This window comes from Ranitomeya variabilis, chromosome 1 (genome assembly GCF_051348905.1).
Source record: "Ranitomeya variabilis isolate aRanVar5 chromosome 1, aRanVar5.hap1, whole genome shotgun sequence".
Lineage (NCBI taxonomy): Eukaryota > Metazoa > Chordata > Amphibia > Anura > Dendrobatidae > Ranitomeya > Ranitomeya variabilis.
The window spans coordinates 121,752,603-121,776,511 of record NC_135232.1 but is presented as its reverse complement, the minus strand read 5'-3'; the positions used below and the strand labels follow the sequence as shown (position 1 = coordinate 121,776,511).

The 23,909-nt window shown below is 42.5% G+C and overlaps 1 protein-coding gene across 3 annotated transcripts in view; it reads right to left on the bottom strand.

Annotated features, from left to right (window-relative positions):
* Nucleotides 1-9,295: 9,295 nt before the first annotated feature.
* Nucleotides 9,296-23,909, bottom strand: part of XRCC4 (X-ray repair cross complementing 4) — a 422,379-nt gene continuing 407,765 nt past the window's right edge. For all 3 annotated transcript variants that reach the window (XM_077288609.1, XM_077288619.1, XM_077288628.1), the window contains one exon: nucleotides 9,296-9,646. In XM_077288609.1, coding sequence (XP_077144724.1) covers nucleotides 9,535-9,646 — 112 coding nt within the window. In that variant the 3' untranslated portion in view covers nucleotides 9,296-9,534. The remainder of the gene's footprint in view (nucleotides 9,647-23,909) is intronic.

Here is a 23,909-nt window from a genome sequence, read left to right as displayed (position 1 = left end):
GGAATTTCAGAGGGAATAGATGAAGCAATGGAGACCAAAGATGTGTCCCCATGATTTCCCTGACATCCCCAGCTTAGTACAGACATTGTTTTCCAGTCAAGGACTGGGTTATGAGTTTGCAACCATGGCAATCCCAGCACCAACACATCATGTAGATTATACAGTACAAGGAAGCGAATCACCTCTTGATGGTCTGGAGTCATACGCATAGTCACTTGTGTCCAGTATTGTGGTTTATTACTAGCCAATGGTGTAGAATCAATACCCTTTAAAGGTATAGGAACTTCCAGAGGCTCTAGATCAAACCCACAGCGCCTGGCAAAGGACCAATCCATAAGACTCAAAGCGGCGCCAGAATCCACATACGCATCCGCAACAATAGAAGATAACGAACAAATTAGAGTTACAGACAAAATAAACTTGGACTGCAAAGTGCCAATAGCAGAGGATTTATCAACTTTCTTTGTTCGTTTAGAGCATGCTGATATAACATGAGTAGAATTTCCACAATAGAAGCACAAATGATTTTTGCGCCTATAAATCTGTCGTTCGCTTCTGGACAGAAAGCTATCACATTGCATACTCTGTGGTGCCTCTTCAGAAGACACCGCCAACTGGTGCACAGGTTTGCGTTCCCGTAAACGCCGATCAATCTGAATTGCCATTGTCATGGACTCATTCAGACCAGTAGGCGCAGGAAACCCCACCATGACGTCTTCTACAGCATCAGAGAGACCTTCTCTGAAAATTGCCGCCAGAGCGCACTCATTCCACTGAGTAAGCACAGACCATTTTCGAAATTTTTGGCAATATATTTCGGCTTCATCTTGCCCCTGAGAGAGGGCTATTAGGGCTTTCTCAGCCTGAATCTCCAAATTTGGTTCCTCATAAAGCAACCCCAAAGCCAGAAAAAACGCATCCACATTGAGCAACGCAGGATCCCCTGGTGCCAATGAAAATGCCCAATTTTGGGGGTCACCCCGCAGTAAAGAAATAACAATTTTTACTTGCTGGGCAGGATCTCCAGCAGAATGAGATCTCAGCGAAAGAAACAATTTACAATTGTATTTAAAATTTAGAAAACAAGATCGATCTCCAGAAAAAAACTCCGGTATAGGAATTTTAGGTTCAGACCGAGGAGCATGTAACAAAAAATCTTGTATATTCTGAACTTTAGAGGCAAGATTATACAAATTGGTAGCCAGACTCTGGGGATCCATATTTCAACAGATAAAGTCTGAGCCATTCAGGGGTTAAGAGGAGAGGAAAACAGGAGACTGCAATTAGAGCTGGAGTGCAACTTCAGAGGAAAAAAAAAAAAAAAAAAGGTTTCACACAGTTCCTTTTCTCTCCTGCTTCAGCCTATAGATTAAACATTTGGGCTGGCCATACTGTTATGGTTTCCAATGGCAAGGAAACATCAGAAGCATAGAATAAACGGACAAGCTCTCGGGTGATGGAAACTAGAGCTGACCGCGATGCTAAACCTACACACCACACTAGAAGTAGCCAGGGGGCATTCCTGCGTTGTCTCTAGATGCCGCGCGCCAGCCGGAGAACTAACTACCCCTGGTAGAAGAAAACACAGTCCTGGCTTGCCTCCAGAGAATGTCCCCACAGGAGATAGCAGCCCCCCACATATAATAACGGTGAGAGCAGATGAAAAGACACACGTAGTATGAAAGCAGATTTAGCACAGAGAGGCCCGCTAACTAAATAGCAGAAAGATACAACAGAGGACTTCGCGGTCAGCTGCAAAACCCTTCAAAACACCATCCTGAAATTACCTTAACTCATGTGACAACTCATGCCACTGGAGTGGTAATTTCAGCCCAACAAGAGCTTCCAGCTGCAGAGATTCACATAAGTGCAAACTGGACAAAACATACAAAAATAGACTTAAGGACTAAAGTGTCCAACTTAGCTGAGCAGAAAACTGGGAGCAGGAACATGCAACAGAATCACTCTGGATACATTGATGGCCAGCATTAGAATGACTGAGGAGCAAGGTTAAATAGGATACTCCCACATCCTGATAGGAACAGGTGAACTGAGAAGGCAAAGCTTGCAGGACACCAGTACCACAAGAGACCACCGGGGGAGCCCACGAACCGAATCACAACAGTTCACCATATGTGCTGGCTGACTGCGAGTAATCATTGTTTGTGCTGTCTGACTGCGAGCGATTATTGAGCTCACTGTTTCTGCCGGATGACCGAGATCACTGAGTTCACTGTTTGTGCAAGCTGACTGAGATTCCTGCATTCTCCATTTGTGCTGGTTGACTGCAATCACGGTGTTCACCACTTGTGCTGTCACACTGCATTCACTGTTTGTGCTAGCTGACTACGTTGTCAGCCTTCACTTTTTGTGCTCTCTGATTGTGATCCCTGTTGGTGCAGGCTGAATGCAATCACATTGTTCACGGTTTTTGCAGGCTGACTGTGATCACTGCATTCACCGTTTATGCAAACTGACTGCAATCACTGCATTCACCATTTGTGCAGGCCAACTCCAGCCACTGTCTTCACTGCTTGTGGAGGCTGACTGTGATCACTGCATTCACTTTTTGTGCTGGCTGACTGTGAGAGATCACTGTGTTTACCGCTTGTGCTGGCTAAATGCAAGCGATCACTGTGCTCCCTGTTTGTGCTGGTTGACTGCAATCACTGCATTCACTGTTTATGCTGGTTAGCTGCATTCTCGGCCTTCACTTTACTTGCTGACTGCGATCACTGTTTTCACCATTCGTGCAGGCTGACTAAGATCACTGCATTCACCATTTGTTCAGGCTGACTCTGATCACTGCGTTCACTCTCTGTGCTGGCTGACTGCGAGCGATCACTGTTTGTGCTGGTTGACTGCGATCACTGCATTCACTGTTTGCGCTGGCTGGCTGTGTTCTCTGCCTTCACTGTTTATGCTGACTGTGTTCTCTGCCTTCACATTTGTGCAGGCTAACTGCAATCACAGCGTTCACCGCTTATGCTGTCTGACTGCCATCATTTCACTATTTGTGCAGGCTGACTACGATATCTACAATCTCTGCTTTCACCATTTGTGCTGGCTGACTGCAATCACCGCATTCACCATTGGTGCTGGTTATCTGGGAGTGATCACTGCGTTGACTATATGTGCTGTTTGACTGCGAGCGATTATTGAGCTCACGGTTTCTGCCGGATGACCGAGATCACTGCATTTACCGTTAGTGCAGGCTGACTGCAATCACCACGGTCACTGTGTGTGCAGGCTGAATGTGTTCACGATATACAGATTTCACTTACAAACATGGCACCTGCACCTTGTGCTAGCGCCGCCTCCTCTATTGGGTGCATCACCTCTGGCTGCATCTGCTCAAATTTGATCAGCTCTCTATGCTGGCTCCGTCCCCTCTGCTAAGAACTGGCTGTGTCAACGTAGAATGCAGTCAGTACTTGGTAGAGGGGAACGCGGCTGCCATCTTAGAATTTGAGCTCCAGTGCACACTTCAACACAGCTCCGACCGCCTCTCCACTATCCCCTTTCGATGAACTGGTCGGAACAGTGTTGAAGCGTGACCTGACCTCGTGGGCTGCATAAAATGACATGGCGGGCTGGATTTGGGCGGCGGGTCTTGAGTTTGTCACCTATGGCTTAGAGAATCCATATCACCAGATAAGTCTAACAGTAACTCCATGGAGTGTGCTTACTTTATATGCATGCATCTATGGCATATTGGAAGATCATTTCTTTTTTTATAAATATAAGTGGAGAATTCTAGCATAATAATCTGCCATCAAGTAAATGAGTGCATTAGCTTGATTTAAAAGTAAAATAATAAGAATATAAACATTTACTAAAAAAACAAGTCATTTATTGACATAATCTATAATGTAACATTAGAAATAGCAGTCACCTAAGCTGCCTGGCAGTCTTTGTAGAGTGATATGTGACTTTAATGTCTGGTAAGCCTATAAAATAATTTTGAAAAGGACACATCTGATTTGACTTTTCCCCTTCTTGTACAAATGGAGCTGAGCTGCAATGAGCACACAGCACTTGTATTCTGGAGTTATTAATGACTGATCTACCTCAAGGCAATACTTGTCTCAGAAGGATGAATTAGCAGTTAGATCTTAGCTTACTCAGGTATATTTAATACTGCAGTAGTAACATATGTATAGACCAATCGCAAATACTGATGTGCATTATAAATGAGCAAAAACAATCATTTGGCAGCACAAAAGGCTTCCATCCGGACGGTCATTGGACATAGATATACTGTATTGCTTAGAAGAGAATGCTAAGCAGCACATATTTAGGGAACTGCTGAAGCAGCTATCATAAAGAACATGATTATCTATGGTAGGAGATGGCATTGTAAGATATCATTTAGTTTATCTTTTATATCCTATCACTTCCACATTTGCAGACAAGTCCCAGATACGAAGGTTTGCCATATAATGAATACAACTGAATGTTACAAAAAAAGTAACTGGATTTAGGACCAAAAATAATGTTTTGCTGGTTGTATGTGTTCGCCATCCAATGTACTGCATGGACATACAGTCATGGCCAAAAGTATTCACACCCCTGCAATTCTCACAGATAATACTCAGTTTCTTCCTGAAAATGATTGCAAACACAAATTCTTTGGTATTATTATCTTCATTTAATTTGTCTTAAATGAAAAAAACACAAAAGAGAATGTTAGCCCCCCCCCGCGTAAACCTGAAAGAAATATAGCGGGGGTCTCATGGCCTCATGGACCCTGTCATTTAATATGACTTTCTGTCAGAAGAAAGGTCAAATAAAGGTCAGGTCAGTCATCTCTGAAAGTGTGACACTGGTTTTATCCAGTTTTTTCTGGTATGTTTGGCAGCTATTGTAACGGTTTTCTATTGGCTGTTAGCAGTTTTGCCGCTCTTTTTTTGAATATATAAACACCTGTTTTGTGGTATCTGGTCATTCTGTCAGCGGAAGAAGATAAAGAAGACCCCACCCTCCCTCCCCTGAATTCTTGTAATTTTACTGTCGTGTAGTTTAATTGTGGGAAAATCACCCATGTCTGGGTGGATTGGTTTATTGGAAAAGTTTGGTACTTTGGTTTTATAATTTATGGAGTTTATTTATTGGTGATTAATTAATGTAACCCTAAATAAACTACACGGCCATTTTTATCCACAATTAAAGCGTTTTGTGTTTTTATTGTATGAATGGGTTCTATGAGGCCATGAAGCAAAAAGCAAAACATTGATAATTTCACACAAAACTCCAAAAATGGGTCAGACAAAAGTATTGGCACCCTCAGCCTAATACTTGGTTGCACAACCTTTAGCCAAAATAACTTCAACCAACCGCTTCCGGTAACCATCAATGAGTTTCTTACAATGCTCTGCTGGAATTTTAGACCATTCTTCTTTGGCAAACTGCTCCAGGTCCATAATATTTGAAGGGTGCTTTCTCCAAACTGCCATTTTTTTATCTCTCCACAGGTGTTCTATGGGATTCAGGTCTGGACTCATTGCTGGCCACCCTAGAAGTCTCCAGTGCTTTCTCTCAAACCATTTTCTAGTGCTTTTTGAAGTGTGTTTTGGGTCATTGTCCTGCTGGAAGACCCATGACCTCTGAGGGAGACCCAGCTTTCTCACACTGGGCCCTACATTATGCTGCAAAATGTGTTGGTAGTCTTCAGACTTCATAAAGCCATGCACACGGTCAAGCAGTCCAGTGCCAGAGGCAGCAAAGCAACCCCAAAACATCAGGGAACCTAAGCCATGTTTGACTGTAGGGACTGTGTTCTTTTCTTTGAATGCCTCTTTTTTTCCCCTGTAAACTCTATGATGATGCCTTTGCCCAAAAAGCTCTACTTTTGTCTCATCTGACCAGAGAACATTCTTCCAAAACGTTTTAGGCTTTTTCAGGTAAGTTTTGGCAAACTCCAGCCTGGCTTTTTTATGTCTCGGGGTAAGAAGTGGGGTCTTCCTGGGTTTCCTACCATACAGTCCCTTTTCATTCAGACACCGACGGATAGTAAGGGTTGACACTGTTGTACCCTCGGACTGCAGGGCAGCTTGAACTTGTTTGGATGTTAGTCGAGGTTCTTTATCCAACATCCGCACAATCTTGCGTTGAAATCTCTTGTCAATTTTTTTTTTCCGTCCACATCTAGGGAGGTTAGCCACAGTGCCATGTGCTTTAAACTTCTTGATGACACTGTGCACGGTAGACACAGGAACATTCAGGTCTTTGGAGATGGACTTGTAGCCTTGAGATTGCTCATGCTTCCTCACAATTTGGTTTCTCAAGTCCTCAGACAGTTCTTTGGTCTTCTTTATTTTCTCCATGCTTAATGTGGTACACACAAGGACACAGGACAGAGGTTGAGTCAACTTTAATCCATGTCAACTGGCTGCAAGTGTGATTTAGTTATTGCCAACACCTGTTAGGTGCCACAGGTAAGTTACAGGTGCTGTTAATTACACAAATTAGAGAAGCATCACATGATTTTTCAAACAGTGCCAATACTTTTGTCCACCCCCTTTTTTATGTTTGGTGTGGAATTATATGCAATTTGGCTTTAGAACAATTCTTTTTGTGTTTTTTTCATTTAAGACAAATTAAATGAAGATAATAATACCAAAGAATTTGTGTTTGCAATCATGTTCAGGAAGAAACTGAGTATTATCTGACAGAATTGCAGGGGTGTGAATACTTTTGGCCATGACGGTACAAAGACATCCTTATTGAGTGAGAATACTGTCAAATGCAGTGGCCGGGTCACTCTTGCAGCGGCCAAGTCACACTCTTGGAGCAAACGAATCACAATCATGGAGCAGCGGGTCACACTCATGGAGCAGCCGGGGCACACTCATGGAGCAGCCGGGGCACACTCATGGAGCAGCCGGGGCACACTCATGGAGCAGCCGGGTCACATTCATTGAGCAGCCGGGGCACACTCATGGAGCAGCCGGATCACACTCATGGAGCAGCCGGGGCACACTCATGGAGCAGCCAGATCACACTCATGGAGCAGCTGGATCACACTCATGGAGCAGCCGGGGCACACTCATGGAGCAGCCGGGTCACACTCATGGAGCAGCCGGGTCACACTCATGGAGCAGCCGGGGCACACTCATGGAGCAGCTGGGTCACACTCATGGAGCAGCCGGATCACACTCATGGAGCAGCCGGGGCACACTCATGGAGCAGCTGGGTCACACTCATGGAGCAGCCGGGGCACACTCATGGAGCAGACGGGTCACACTCAAGGAGCGTTTTTCATTATTATAGCATAAGCCAAACAGCATTTTTGTGATTATTTAAAAAGTAATCACTTGATTTTACTGGGGAACAGCTGTTTTACCCGCATATACGATTGTAATGGCCTGGCGGTTATGACTGTGAAATAGCTGGCACCCTGCAAAATTAATCAATTGTTTAAGTAGGCAATTAAATGTATGTCTTATGCTAGTCCACAAAATCAGATCAGAATAGGCCATGCTCTACTAAGTCACTCGTTATGTCTGTGTACCATCTAATAAAAAAATCAGGCAGCACATGGCCATTTCACAGGGATTTATGAAGTAGCCTAAATCTCACCTACACACGTTGTCACATTCATACAATCTTGAGAGAAAAATAGCAATAGGATGTCTCTCACCATGTGGATCAATGACATTATGGAAGGATGTCCCACTTTCTGACAAGTTAGTCAATGTACTATGCTACTGTTGGGTAGGTATAGGCATTAAAGATGAGTTATTTCAATTGCACAGTCCTCAACAGGGAACCAATCATTAATGGCAGCTGGTGTTCACTCCTGCATCCAGCGCATCTCTAGGATAGGCTATCAATATTATGAGAGGTGAGGGTCTATCTACATACTTCCCAGTAGATCCACTGATCCCACCCTTTGTGGTGCTTGTGTGAGTATCAGAGTCTCTTCAATGATTCTACTACTTACACAATATTTAGTGGTGGAAGTGCAAGGTATTACATTTCTCAAATCTATGTCAACTAGACAACACTACAATACCAAAGATCTCCACTACTAATTCAATAATGTCAAGGTAGAAGAATAGGTTTTGGTTCGCAGAAGAGTGTTGAGGCAACCAATGTCTATTTTTTTTAGAAAAGTGGTGAGGCCTTCAGGAAAAAAGGTACATAGTGTCACAGTATTGACTGCTTAAAATTTTGCGATTTTTATCACCACATTTGTGTCACACAGCCCTTCATAAATATCTTCTGAATAAAAAAATTGAATAATTACTGTTAAGCCTTCCCCAAATATAACACTAATATCAACCACACCTGCCAATATCAATGGGTTCTGCTGACACTCTAATTGTGACGCCGTGCATGCCCGATTTTGGACTGCCAATTGCTTTGTTCTCCCCAAGATGCCTGTTGGAGGCTTTCTAAAGGACTTGGAGGACTTTATAAAGAGTACATATCAACTTAGTGGTAGATCCAAAATTTCAATGATGTGAAGACAAGTATGAAAGGAAACCTTTCTAGAACAAACACAAACAAAGCAAACTTCTATTTACACAGGCACAATGCATTGTACATCCAGCATATGTGTAGTCACTGATACCGCCCCCTGCCGAGTGAAGCTTACAGTTTATTCTTCTGACCACAGGCACTCAAGTGCTAATAAACACTAATCTGAGGCCAAGTCAGTTACCACTATTACTTTTGGACAATGTTAGGAAACCACAGGGAGAAAAAATAGAAAACCAGTACAATCAGGATGTTCTGGCACAAAAAGACCAAAAGTTTTATTTTTATGGAGAGCGATATTTACCCAGCCATAATTACATCATAACACTAAGAATTACTATAAAATTTGGGGTATTGCTTCCACAGTCCTCTACCCATTATAGCACATACGCAACAGTGAATAAATGATTTTATGAAACTTAAGACATTAATGGGAATTGTAACTCCCAGAAATAGTAATGATCACTTTCATTCAGAAAAGATTCCTGGAACACTACCATAACTTTTATGTCTGATCCAACAAGCCTTAAAGCTGTATCATGTCGAATATACGTCAGTACTTTGCCATAAATATAGACCAGTGCTAACAAACTGCACTCGCTACAGAATATAGCATTCAGCCTTGTCCTTATTGGCAAAACCAGAATCATTCAAGGAAGAATGAAGGTTCTAAAGTCACAATGTTCCATTAGCCAAAAATAAACATTTTCTCAGAAGTCAGCAAAATCTTTTTTTGATGTTGTGGCTCTGAAAATTTAGAATATCTGAGAAACTAAGAAAAAAGCGGACAAACACAATAATTGTAAATCTATTTATTTCATTTTTTTCTGTTTATAAAAGTCATATTTCAGATAGTAAGAAAATCACTCATTAATATGGAAGCAAGAAAAATATCTAGTATAGCTGAAAATACTCTGAAGATTACTGTACTTCTACTAGCAGTCAGCCGCTCTGCGGAACAAGTGCTACATTTGTAGGAACAATATACATTTATCACGTGATAATTGCTCCTGATCTGTTTGTTTAAGCAGAAGTGGATTAGAGTTTTAGCTAAAAGTCACTGAAAAGGTCATCGGGATCTGGAGAGCTTTTTGATGTTGGTAAAGGAGGATTTACTGATGAAGGATTCTTGCCAGTTGCCTTTGAAGAGCCTGGTTTACATCTGCAAGAACAATGAATAGGAAGAACTGTTAGACTATAAATCAAGAACAAAACTTATCATCGAAAATCAAGGTGTACATTGTGTGATGGGCATACATACATCTAGTATAATTCCTTTAATCCGACAAAAATGGGATAGATTTTATTTTCTGTGATGCCTTGCATTTATAAAACAGGTATAAAACAGATTTGAATGCATAAACATACAACTACTGTATGTAATGGCATTATAGAAATACACATATCTACAGATGCATAAAGACAAAACAGTTTAGGGCTTTGTTCGAATGTCTGAGTCTTCTATCAGATGTATATTTCAAGAGCGTTGCCCAACTGCGACGTCCCACTGTATGGGTGTACAGTGGCATATTTCACCCATACACTCCAGTATTCTAAAAAAAATTTGTAGGGTTCACACCAGTGTATTTCACGGTCCTTATGACCGCTAGTCCCCGGAACCAAAGTTACTGCCTAATAGACAAATGTGAAGTGTAAGTTCGGGTTGGGAAAAAAGCAGACAGCCTGGGCATTGCAATTGGCATATATTAAAAATATGTGTCTGTGAACCTAGTCTTTACTTCACGTTGCTCCATGGTCCTTAGTTAAAAATGTCTGTGAATAACATTTGCTATTATTAAGCATTGACCATTTATGAAAGAGTCAGAGTATGTAAAAATTGAGAACTTAGAATTTTGTCTTCCCGACTGCACAGCCCTGAAAACAAAAGCTAGAGTATCAGAAGTTCAGGTTTCAGATTATTGCGCAAGTTTACGATAGGAGGTCGTGCTGGTCTATCAGCATTTTCGAATGATCAGATGCTGAATTTAAGTATATACTGAATTAGTAAAAAAAAAATTATTCAACTGCTAATGTTTCCTAGCTTGGTCTACCAAGATTGATGCAGTTATTTCATTGCAGTTCCGCTACATATTTCTTCTGGTTAATGCTGTATAGTTAGAAGACAGTTATTGCTTACACATAACAAAAATAGAAATACTCTAAGGTCAAGTCGCCTGAAATCTACAGTATAAGTTCAGTTTTTTTTTTCTTTATATAATATTATGCTCACCAGAATACCAGTAGTATAATATAAACATAAAAATAATAATGAAAAAATTAAATTACTACACTGGGGAAAAAAGTCATAGTCATATAGTAAACTGCATAGCCATATAAAGCTACTATATGGACAGTACAGTACAATAACTATAGAAAACATATATAATATACCATAAAATAGTTTTCCAAAACCAAAAACACATCGCGAAGAGAGAGGATAACTAGAGGTGAAGATATTCTCTAAATAACTAAGGAATAAAATTGTGTATGAAATAATATAACTACGAGCAAGTCATTTCTAGAGGAAGGTGATGGAGTTAGCTAGCGGCACTATATGCCGATACTAGAAGATAAAATAAAAATGATAAATCACAGAGCACTTAAAAGCTCAAATAGGTTTTGGCACTTGTATACGTCTAATCTGCTTTTAATCTTTTCCTTGGCCAATTTGGAACTTGTTTCTGGAAGCGGACTGAAATCTATCTCTTGGAGACAAGGGGCTTACCAAAATAAGCAGGAAATCTGGCTGCTGTAAGTATATGTTTAGACATATCTCCTGAAACACAAATGCAGACCGTTCCTTCCAGCTGAACATATTAATGGCGTACAACAATTACACCCAATAAAACAGAAAATTACGTCAAGGCTTAGAGTATGATGACACTGGTATTAGTCAACATTATTATTTTGTGGGGGGCCAGGGCATTTTCCCTAAAGGCCCCGTCTCACATAGCGAGATCGCTAGCGAGATCGCTGCTGAGTCACAAGTTTTGTGACGCAACAGCGACCTCCATAGCGATCTCGCTATGTGTGACACGTACCAGCGATCAGGCCCCTGCTGCGAGATCGCTGGTCGTGTCGGAATGGCCTGGACCTTTTTTTGGTCGTTGAGGCCCCGCTGACATCGCTGAATCGGTGTGTGTGACACCGATCCAGCGATGTCTTCACTGGTAACCAGGGTAAACATCGGGTTAATAAGCGCAGGGCTGCGCTTAGTAACCCGATGTTTACCCTGGTTACCAGCGTAAATGTAAAAAAAACCAAACAGTACATACTCGCCTTCTGATGTCCGTCAGGTCCCTTGCCGTCTGCTTCCTGCTCTGACTGAGATCCGGCCGTACAGTGAGAAGTGAGAGCACAGCAGTGACGTCACCGCTGCGCTCTGCTCTCACTGTACGGCGGCTCAGTCAGAGCAGGAAGCAGACGGCAAGGGACCTGACGGACACCGAAAGGCGAGTATGTACTGTTTGGTTTTTTTGGTAACCAGGGTAAACATCGGGTTACTAAGCGCGGCCCTGCGCTTAGTAACCCGATGTTTACCCTGGTTACCCGGGTGCTGCAGGGGGACTTCGGCATCGTTGAAGACAGTTTCCACGATGCCGAAGTCGTTCCCCTGATCGTTGGTCGCTGGAGAGAGCTGTCTGTGTGACAGCTCCCCAGCGACCACACAGCGACTTACCAACGATCACGGCCAGGTCGTATCGCTGGTCGTGATCGTTGGTAAATCGCTTAGTGAGACGGGGCCTTTAGGCTTGTATCATTTGACACCTGGAATAAAGTCTTAAAGTGGATCTTAGGCTAGTTTCACACTAGCGTTTACCTGATCTGCGGCAGGCTGTGGACTTCCTCCATGAAGCCCCACCCTCGGCCGCACCTCCGCCTACTTCTGCATGCGGCCTGCATGCGACCTCCGTACCTATCTTTAACATTAGGTAAGCAGGTCGTGCGGCTGTATGCGGATGCTGCTGCATGCGTCGTTTTGACGATGCGGCAACCAGCGTAGGACGCAACCTGTAGCATTTTTTTTTTTGCATCGTCAAAACGACGCAAGCGGCAGCATCCGCATGACCTGCGTACCTAATGTTAAAGATAGGTACGGAGGTCGCATGCGGGCCGCATGCAGAAGCAGGTGGAGATAGCGGCGGAGGTGCGGCCGAGGGCGGGGCTTCACGGAGGAAGTCCGCAGCCTGCCGCAGATCAGGTAAGCGCTAGTGCGAAACTAGCCTTACATCAATGTTTGATAAAAGGCTCTGAAGCCCAATGCCTGAGGCTCCTGTGTCCCAGTTCCCAGCTGATAGTCCCTGCCTGTATTGTAGATCATATGTGTTGTAGTCAGTTATAGAAGCATAAGGGGCAACATGGTGGCTCAGTGGTTATCATTGCAGCCTTGCAGCGCTGGAGTCCTGGGTTCTAATCCCACCTGGGACAACATCTGCAAGGAGTTTGTATATTCTCCCCGTGTTTGCGTGGGTTTCCTCCGGGTACTCCAGTTTCCTACCACATTCTAAATACATACTGATAGGGAATTTAGATTGTGAGCCCCATCTGGGACAGTGATGATAATGTATGCCAAACTGTAAAGCGCTGCGGAATATGTTAGCGCTATATAAAAATAAAGATTATTTATTATTAATGTGGCCCTATATCATAATTCACATCCTTATTTGTCTTTATAGTGGCAGCTAGGATGGTAGTATTGATACTACAGACCTGAATGGAAGAACTTCCCGATTTTCACATCATGCTGTCTGTTCGTGCTATACTTACACCACTGACCTCATCCAAAATAAAGTCAAAATGTGTTTTTGTTCACAACCATTAATTCAGCCTTCAGATGAACAAAACTACAAATATATTACAGCTATTCCATTTTTAAGATTTAAAACTGTAATTTGAACTCGTCAACATTGAATTAGCAACACCAAGAAGAAAAAAAGTTGTGGATTTATGATAATAGCAGGATAGACAGACATGTAAATGACATGCAAATGATGAAAAAATGGAAACACGTTTTTCAAAACATCTTAATTTATTCAGTATCAATTATTATTTATTTATTTATATAATACCATTGATTCCATGGTGCTGTACATGAGAAGGGGTTACATACAAATTACAGATATCACTTACAGTAAGCAAACTAACAATTACAGACTGATACAGAGGACCCCCCTTGCGGGTTTACATTCTACAGGATGGTGGGGAAGGAGACAGTAGGTTGAGGGCTGCAGGAGCTCTGGTGTTGGTGAGGCGGTAGCTCCGGTAGTGGTGAGGAGGCAGCAGGGTCAGTGCAGGCTGTAGGCTTTCCTGAAGAGGTGGGTTTTCAGGTACCGTCTGCAGGATCCGAAAGTGGTTGATAGTGGGACGTGTTGGGGCAAAGAATTCCAGAGGATGGGGGATATTCAGGAGAAGACTTGGAGGCGGTTGGGTGAGGAGCGAATAAAGGCCCCGTCTCACATAGCGAGATCGCTAGCGAGATCGCTGCTGAGTCACAAGTTTTGTGACGCAACAGCGACCTCAGTAGCGATCTCGCTATGTGTGACACGTACCAGCGATCAGGCCCCTGCTGTGAGATCGCTGGTCGTGTCAGAATGGCCTGGACCTTTTTTTGGTCGTTGAGGTCCCGCTGACAGCGCTGAATCGGTGTGTGTGACACCGATTCAGCGATGTCTTCACTGGTAACCAGGGTAAACATCGGGTTACTAAGCGCAGGGCCGCGCTTAGTAACCCGATGTTTACCCTGGTTACCAGCGTAAATGTAAAATAACCAAACAGTACATACTTGCCTTCTGATGTCCGTCAGGTCCCTTGCCGTCTGCTTCCTGCTCTGAGTGCCGTACAGTGAGAGCAGAGCACAGCAGTGACGTCACCGCTGCGCTCTGCTCTCACTGTACGGCGGCTCAGTCAGAGCAGGAAGCAGACGGCAAGGGACCTGACGGACATCAGAAGGCGAGTATGTACTGTTTGTTTTTTTTACATTTACGCTGGTAACCAGGGTAAACATCGGGTTACTAAGCGTGGCCCTGCACTTAGTAACCCGATGTTTACCCTGGTTACCCGGGTGCTGCAGGGGGACTTCGGCATCGTTGAAGACAGTTTCAACGATGCCGAAGTCGTTCCCCTGATCGTTGGTCGCTGGAGAGAGCTGTCTGTGTGACAGCTCCCCAGCGACCACACAACGACTTACCAACGATCACGGCCAGGTCATATCGCTGGTCGTGATCGTTGGTAATTCGCTATGTGAGACGGGGCCTTAAGTGTGGAGGTGAGAAGGAGGTCTTGGTAGGACTGGAGATTACGTGAGGGAAGATATCAGGAGATTAGTTCAGAGATATATGGAGACAGGTTATGGATGGCTTTGTAGGTCAGTATTAGTAACTTGAACTGGATACGCTGAGGGAACGGGAGCCAGTGAAGAGATTTGAAAAGGGAGTAAGCGGAGGAGTAGCGAGGAGAGAGATTAATTAGTTGGGCAGCAGAGTTAAGGATGGACTGGAGAGGTGCAAGGGTCTTAGCAGGGAGGCCACAGAAAAGGATGCTGCAGAAGTCTAGGCAGGAGATGAGAGCATGCACAAGCATTTTAGTAGATTGACGGTTGAGGAAAGGACGGATTCTGGAGATATTTTTGAGCTAGAGGGGACAGGAGGTGGAAAGAGCTTAGATGTGCAGTTTGTAGGACAGGGTAGAGTCAAAGGTTACTCCGAGGTAGTGGACTTCCGATACGGGGTAAGCGTGATGTCGTTAATTGCGATAGATAGGTCAGGTAAGGAAGATCTATGAGATGGAGGAAAGACGATGAGTTCAGATTTAATTATGAGCCCATATCCTAGAAATCCTCACACTTACACACCCTAGCTGTTATCAATAAGGTTATTTAATGTTCAGCCACAATAAATGCACTTGGGCAGTGAAATCTTCAAGATCCGCTGCTGGCAACTCAATTTGTAATTGCTGATGAATAAGGTCCCACATGTATGACAAGTCTGAAGATGCTGCAGGATGTGGTAACACGTATAGGCCATGCAGGATGCTCATAGAAGCGTCAGCAACATGCTGTTTGGCATTGTCATGATGAAAAACAGCTCCTGGCACACTTTCATGTTTCCTTGTGAAGGCCTCTTCATGGCGTTGACTACATCGTCTCCAGACTAATTTCTGGCTATAACTGTATCCAAGACAACAACTGAGGCAAATGGTACGGCCTTTCTTCCAAAGTGTTCGAGTAGCCATTTTCAATTTCACACCACCAGGCCGCATGTTGCTCGTACCACTGTGAGCAGTCTGTGTGGCCTAAATGTGCTACTATAGTCTGCAGGATCTATACACTTGTTTCCCATCAACCATATCTGGGACGCCATCAGTTTACAATTTCAAAGAGAGCTGCCAGCAGTGGATCTTGATTTTTTGCATGCCCAAATGCATTCAGCATGGCAGAACATTCCTCAGACAACTATTAATACCTTCACTGAATACAACCAAGTGTGTATTCCTCTGACAACTATTAATAACTTCACTGAATACAGCCAAGTGTGTGTGTGTGTGTGTGTGTGGTTATTTCTATGTATGGCTATACTAAATAAATCAAGTTAATTTGAACATTTGTTTCCATTTTTCATCATTTGCACTAGTATGTCTACCCAGCCTGTGATTTTCATAATTTCAAGACTTTTCATTCTGGGTGTTGCAATTTCAGTCCTGAAGAATGTAGAGCGACAGTCAAAAATGTTTTGTGCAAATTTTTATGTCTCACCCATGGGAAAAATTCCTTTTGGAGTGATTGTAACATACACAAAATTTCATCACATTACAATATTGTTTACTGGTGGCTCAATCATCACAAAGCTAACAATTATTTGCAATAAATGTCTTGCAGCAATGTAAATATACAATTTTACAGTAGTTTCACTTTGTTTAACGAAACATACTTTATTTGGTTGACGATAGTCATGGCGATGCTTCTCCACACACTGGAGAATAAACGGTTTCTGGTCTTCTTGAGTGCTCGGTGAAGAATTCAAGGTACTCATGAGGTACCACAGGTGTCTGTTGAAAATTTTATTGCTGCCTCACCAACAGGCGCGTTTATTTCTTTGTATGCTATGAGTTTTTGCAGTAATGTCAAATCATTTTTCGGCTATGTGGCTGGGATCTCGCAGAGGTACCAAACCTTCAAGTATAAGTGGACAGTAAAAGTGCAAAACTGACGGAGATTTTTTCTCTCTGTCAAAGTTAAATGAAAATGGTGACAAAACATGAAGATCTTCAGTGCCTATATCACTTTGGCCATCAATCAGGCCCGATGGTAGGCGTCTGGAGTATTGATATGTACGTATGGATTTGCCGGTGAACCAAGGAACAGGAGTGCCAGTGTTATCAATTCCTTGTAATCATCTCTTGGATGGCATTGTGCAAACTGGTTGGTGCAAAATTCAACTAGACTCTCCTTAAAGGGAAGCTGTCACCCCCCTCTGGCGTTTTTAACTAAAAGAGCCACCTTGTGCAGCACTAAGGGTGCATTCTGCCAAGGTGGCTCTTTTTGTGCTCCCTTCCAATGCAGCAATATTCATTTTTATAATTTTGGCGCCATACCTTTAGTCTGTCCGGGTGGCACGTATTTTCCCCCCGACACAACCGCCTCCCAGCCATCAGTCAGCCCCTGCGTGCACCTGGCGCCGCCTCCTCTATCTTCAGTAACGTACCCGATGCCTGCGCTGTGCTTTTCTTTTTCGGGCATGCACCGTTTGCATTGCCCTTCGACTCACATCATCTGATGGAATTCATCTTGCGCCTGCATGTACCCGAGGCCCGAGATCCTGCCCCTCAGTGTGTTCTGATTTATTTACACTGCGGGGCGGGATCTCGGGCATGATGAATTCCATCAGATGATGTGCGTCGAAGGGCAGCGCAAACAGCACATGCCCAAAAAAGAAAAGCACAGCGCAGGCGCCGGATACGTTACTGAAGATAGAGAAGGTGGCGCCAGGCGCAGAGGGGCTGACTGCTGGCTGGGAGGCGGTTGTGTTCGGGGGAAAAGACGTGCCCCTGGACAGACTAAAGGTATGGCACCAAAATTATAAAAATTAATATTGCTGCATTGGAAGGGAGCACAAAAAGAAGAGCCACCTTGACAGAATGCAGCCTTAGTGCTGCACAAGGTGGCTCTTTTAGTTAAAAACACCAGAGGGGGTGACAGGTTCCTTTTAAGTGGACCTAGCTCATTTGAAACTGTGTCATCTTCCATCCCAACTGTAAAGTCGGTTCTATCTAGTTAATTCCAGGCAGCCAAAAATCTCTCGAACACATTTATATTTGGACCTGCTGCTGCCAGCCACAATTTATCAAATACGTTTGCAATAATTAGTGTTTGAATGTGGTGCCTACACGGCAAATTCACTAGTTCTTTCTGTAGTTTCTGTTGCAAGAGGATGGACACACCAGCCTTTGTACCAGTGTTACTACTGGTCACGTTGAATGACAAACTTCAGTTTGTCCAAGAGCTGCCAAACTTGCAGAACCTTGAACAATGGCTTAGCTTGTGGTGCTCCTGTGCTGTTAGGTATCTCTGGGACCAACAACAACTTCTCAGTTCCTCCTCCTGACGCTAGTACTGCCAGTCACTCAGCAGTTCATTGTGTGTCTGGCTTGCAAACCTTTTTCCGTCCCAGCGTACAGTCAGTGGACCACTGCAATTGAAGGAATCTTTAATCGCATTTGCTGCAATCTCTCGACGGCGGCGGCAAGAATGTCTGATAGATTCCCTATTCAACTTGAGACTGTGCATCATGGCCAAGAGACTGAGGAGCAGCGGCAAGCAGGTAGGTTGCTTTTCTATCACTGGTATTCGTTCTGTCTAGAGCCGCAGCAACTTCCGGAGTCACGATGTTGACAGATCTTATCGACATACCTTTCTTGAAACTAAAATGCCCTTCACCCTCATCAGTATTGTTGTCAGAAGCGCCAATATCTCTGAAACTGCTACTAAACCAAAGTTCAGCTGATGCTGTTGACTGCTGAACTCGCTCAGCTTCCTTTTTTCTTTGGCTATCTGCCTGTAATTCTCTCATAAGTCTTCTTTCCTTGAGCTTGGCCAGCTTTCTGTCTAATGGTCCCATGCTTCCAAGAAGCAAGAAATCACAGTCTTCCTGAAGTTTTATACGCTTCATGGCATCAGCATGAGCAACATCAAACAAATCATCAAGTTTATTAATTAATTTCTTCTCCTTGGAATCTTCTATGTTGATTCGCCATTTAGGATTCTTCTTGAGACTCTTCCACTTACCAAACAGACTCTTCACCTTACTGATAACGTGATATTGTTGCCTTGTCAGGATTCTCACTTTTCCCCAGAACCAAAGTACTTTGTTGGCTGCAACGGTAGCACTGCTACATGTTGGTTGCGATTCTGTACAGTGCAGAAAATAAAACTTGGCCAAAATCTGTTGATTTGATGGCAGCTTATAACTGGCAATAATGCCTGTTGTCCCTCCAATTAACCAATTACTCTCACACTGCAATTTGAAGACACCATTTTTTCTGACAACAGTGACTAAATCTGTGGTAGGCGTAAATTGCAAACTTAAAACCACATTTTATTAAAGTTTGGGAAGGGATACAGCCGCAAAGTTTGTTGATTGGCTGTCCTGAACTCAGAACATCAACAAACAATATTGTCCAGTACAGAAGCCGGGACAGTGAATGGAGCCTGAGTGTGCATTACTGAGCATGCTCGCCGCCTGCTTAATTCACTTCCAGTGCAAACTGGTCAGCGGCCGAAGCTGAATACACAGGGATTCGCTCATCCCTATTTGATGCAGAATACCCTAATATCGCTCATCAACACTTGCAAATTACTATTATAAATTAAAGTAAGGCAAAATTGTAATTAGACAGTAAAAGACACATGGGAGTGGTGTAGGCTCTGAGTAAATATTTAGAGATTAGAGTTTCCTAAAATGGTGAATAATACTGAATGCTGTCTGCAATCTTGCAAGTTTTACTTTGAAACAGGAAATGTAAACTAATATTAATAATATTAAAGATTTTTTACAAATTACAAATAACTAAATTGGAGAGAGTTTCAAGTAGCGGTGGTGCTCTTATTGCTGCATCTATATTAAAACTACCCAATTCCTATTTTAACAGCTATTAAAGGGGTTTTCCCAAGAACGAAAGTTAATTTTAATCAACAGATTTTGGAATAATAATAATTTCCACAATTGGATGTGTTTAAATAAAATGTTGCTGTGTCCCTACTGCGTACTGTGTAATGGCTGGTTCTGACCTATGTCCCATCCCCTGATGACAACGCTAGCACGGTGAAACATGTTGGGGGGATGCTAGTGCTAAAATTTGTCCTATTTTGCCAATATGTATTACCATACCGAGTGCTATACACTTTTTAAATATAAATTTGCCGGAAGACTGCCTAAAATAACTGCAGACTTATTAGATAGATTGGGGACAAAACGTTTTATACCCTTTGTATATGCTTTATTTTAATTAATAGAAATAAAAGTTACATTTTATGCTTTTCTAGTGAGGGTTTATTTGGGGTTCTCCCCAATTTGGAAGTTTCTGCTACCACATCTGGCGGGGGAGGAAGCAAAATAATATACAGACATTACAGCACAGGATTGCAAATGATTCGTCCTTTGAAGTAAAACATTTTTTAAAAACTGGCAAGGAAATGTTTTACATCACAAAAAGAATCAGCTGTGATCCCCGTGCTGTAACGTCTGTATATTATTTTGCTTCCTTTCTGTCCAGGAGTTGTGGTATGATCACACCATGTCCCTGTATGGTCAGACACGGCCATTACACAGTACACAGCAGGGGCACATTTATAAGATTATCTCAGCACAGGAATATTTTTTAAACCCATCCAATTGTGGAAATTATCATTATTCCAAGATCTATGGATTCAAATGAACTTTTGTTCGTGGGAAAAAAAAACTTTAAATGTTCAAGTGCTGACATTGAGCCACACAAACACAATTAAAAGTAATAAGGCTATTACAGATCATTACTTGTGAAAATTATAGGGGGTGAGACTTTGAATAAAACTAACTTTTACTTTTTTATAGAACGCATGGTCACCCTAATGTATAACTGCAAACAAATATATATTTTGATTGATCAATCATGTTATATAGCTTGTCTAGACCTACTGTGAACCATCACTTATGTTCAATCCCCATTCCCACCCTTAGGTCTGAATGCTCTCCAGTTAGAGCTGTCAGTCTTATCTTCTACTGAACATTTTCACTAATACACTTCTGTTATTCCATGCAAGAAAACATAGGTATTTTGCCACCATAGACGAGCCGGGAATTTGACCCTCATCGCCATCGTCAATATTCCTACAGTATAGATTTGTAATACAGTATATGTAATATACTAAGGTATATATTTATCCCTAATGTCATGGACCGGCACTGAGAGTTCTTTGCATACAGAATTATTCACGAATAATGCAGTATACACATTCTCAATCATTAACCAGGATAGCGGTCTTTTTTCGGTCGTGGTGCATTTTTTAAGTGTATTTACACCTCACAGCTTTATCACTTTATCAAGAGGAAGGGGCCAGTTTGGTCCCAAAATGCATAGATGTTATATGCACCTTTATATTAATACATTTAATCAAATGGACTTTTGATATAAAATGTGATTATTTCCTGGATGCAGCATCATAACTGACTGTCATCACAAACCACAAAACATTCAGCTTTATTCACATATGGCGCCCGCACAGGCTGTTGTGAGCACAGCATTTTCACATATTTTTTTACTCCTCATCTACGGATAGCTATAACTTATTATTTGTTCATCAATAAAGCCATATGAAACCTTATTTTTGCAGGACGAGTTGTAGCTTAACACAATTTATTTTAAAATGCAATGTACTGAAAAAAACAGAAAAAAAATGCGTGAAAAAATGGAATTCTGCCATTGTTGTTACGGTTTTGCTTTTACAGCATTCATTTTACTGTAAAAATGACATGACAATATGATTCTTTAGGTCAGTAAGACAATGGTGATATGAAGCTCTGTTTACATTCTTCCATATATGGTGACACAAAATTTATAATTTTTTTAAAAAAATGTGTAGTCTAAAAAATTACTAACATTGTAAAAAAAAAAAAAAAAAGTTCAGTTTGTGTTGTCATTTTCTAAGACTTTAATTTTTAGAGCTGTGTGGTGGCTTGATTTTTGTGCACAGAGCTGACATTTTTCATTGTTGACTTGAACCTGCGAACGTTTGATCGCTTATACTATACACTGTATTGCAGTATATAGTGAAATCGCAGTTCACCTACGAAGCTTAATAGGAGGATCAAGATGGCAGTTATGGGTGTTGGTCCCCAGCTGCCAGTCTAGCCTCGTTCCCCTGATGATGCTAGTCATGGCGAAACATGTAAAGGACGCGATGAGTGAATTTTAATCAGCTCTAGTGGTTTTCAACTAACATCTATAATTGTCCTAAGAAGAGCTATCCTAGCAAGTGGACTGCAGCCATTAATCTGGGTAGGATATATATTAGCTTTAAGAGAGTGATATCAAATAGAGGAGTGCCAAAAAATGCTTTTCAGCAATACCACCTGAGTTATTTTAATCTGTATGTGCTACACCATATTAATTAATTACAATAAAAGTCAAGTTTTGATCACATTATTCCTTAAGTTGGGTCCATTCACCCTCTGGGTAATCTGCTAGTATGACAGCTGCCATGAAAACCCATTGGTTCCCCATATTCGCATCATGAGGGGCTGTTAAACCAATATAAACTGGCTACAAATATGCCAAAAGGACATTGTTTGGGTTTACGTGCTATATTCTATTGTGCTAAACTACTCAGTTGTAGTATACAGTTAGGTCCATATATATTTGGACAGGAACAACAGGTTTCTAATTTGGGTTATAGACATTACCACAATGAATTTTAAACAAAACAATTCAGATGCAGTTGAAGATCAGACTTTCAGCTTTCATTTGAGGGTATCCACATTAAAATTAGATGAAGGGTTTAGGAGTTTCAGCTCCTTAACATGTGCCACCCTGTTTTTAAAGGGACCAAAAGTAATTGGACAGATTAAATAAGATTAAATAAAATGTTCATTTTTAGTACTTGGTTGAAAACCCTTTGTTGGCAATGACTGCCTGAAGTCTTGAACTCATGGACAACACCAGACGCTGTGTTTCCTCCTTTTTGATGCTCTGCCAGGCCTTCACTCCCGTGGCTTTCAGTTGCTGTTTGTTTGCGGGCCTTTCTGTCTGAAGTTTAAGGTACCTTCACACTGAACAACGATAATGATAGTGATCTGTGACGTTGCAGCGTCCTGGATAGCGATATCGTTGTTTTTGACACGCAGCAGCGATCAGGATCCTGCTGTGATATCGCTGGTCGGAGCTAGAAGGCCAGCACCTTATTTCGTTGCTGGATAACCTGCTGACATCGCTGAGTCGGCGTGTGTGACACCGATGCAGCGATGTCTTCACTGGTAACCAGAGTAAACATCGGGTTACTAAGCGCAGGGCCGCACTTAGTAACCCGATATTTACCCTGGTTACCATTGTAAATGTAAAAAAACCCCCCACTACATAGTTACATTCCGGTGTCTGTCGCGTCCCCCGGCGTCCGCTTCCCTGCACTGTGTCAGCGCCGGCCGGCCGTAAAGCAGAGCACAGCGGTGACATCACCGCTCTGCTTTACGGCCGGCGCTTACACAGTGTACCTTTAGTCTTTAACAAGTGAAATGCATGCTCAATTGGGTTGAGATCAGATGACTGACTTGGCCATTCAAGAATATTCCACTTCTTTGCTTTAATAAACTCCTGAGTTGCTTTGGCTTTATGTTTTGGGTCATTGTCCATCTGTAGTATGAAACGACGACCAATCAGTTTGGCTGCATTTGAGCACACAGTATGGCTCTGAAGACCTCAGAATTCATTTGGCTGCTTCTGTCCTGTGTCACATCATCAATAAACACTAGTGACCCAGTGCCACTGGCAGCCATGCATGCCCAACCATCACACTGCCTCCGCCGTGTTTTACAGATGATGTGGTATGCTTTGGATCATGAGCTGTACCACGCCTTCACCATACTTTTCTCTTTCCATCATTCTGGTAGAGGTTGATCTTGGTTTCATCTGTCCAAAGAATGTTCTTCCAGAACTGTGCTGCCTTTTTAAGATGTTTTTTTAGCAAAGTCCAGTCTAGCCTTTTTATTCTTGATGCTTATGAGTGGCTTGCACCGTGCAGTGAACCCTCTGTATTTACTTTCATGCAGTCTTCTCTTTATGGTAGATTTGGATATTGATACGCCGACCTCCTGGAGAGTGCTGTTCACTTGGTTGGCTGTTGTGAAGGGGTTTCTCTTCACCATGGAGATTATTCTGCGATCATCCACCACTGTTGTCTTCCA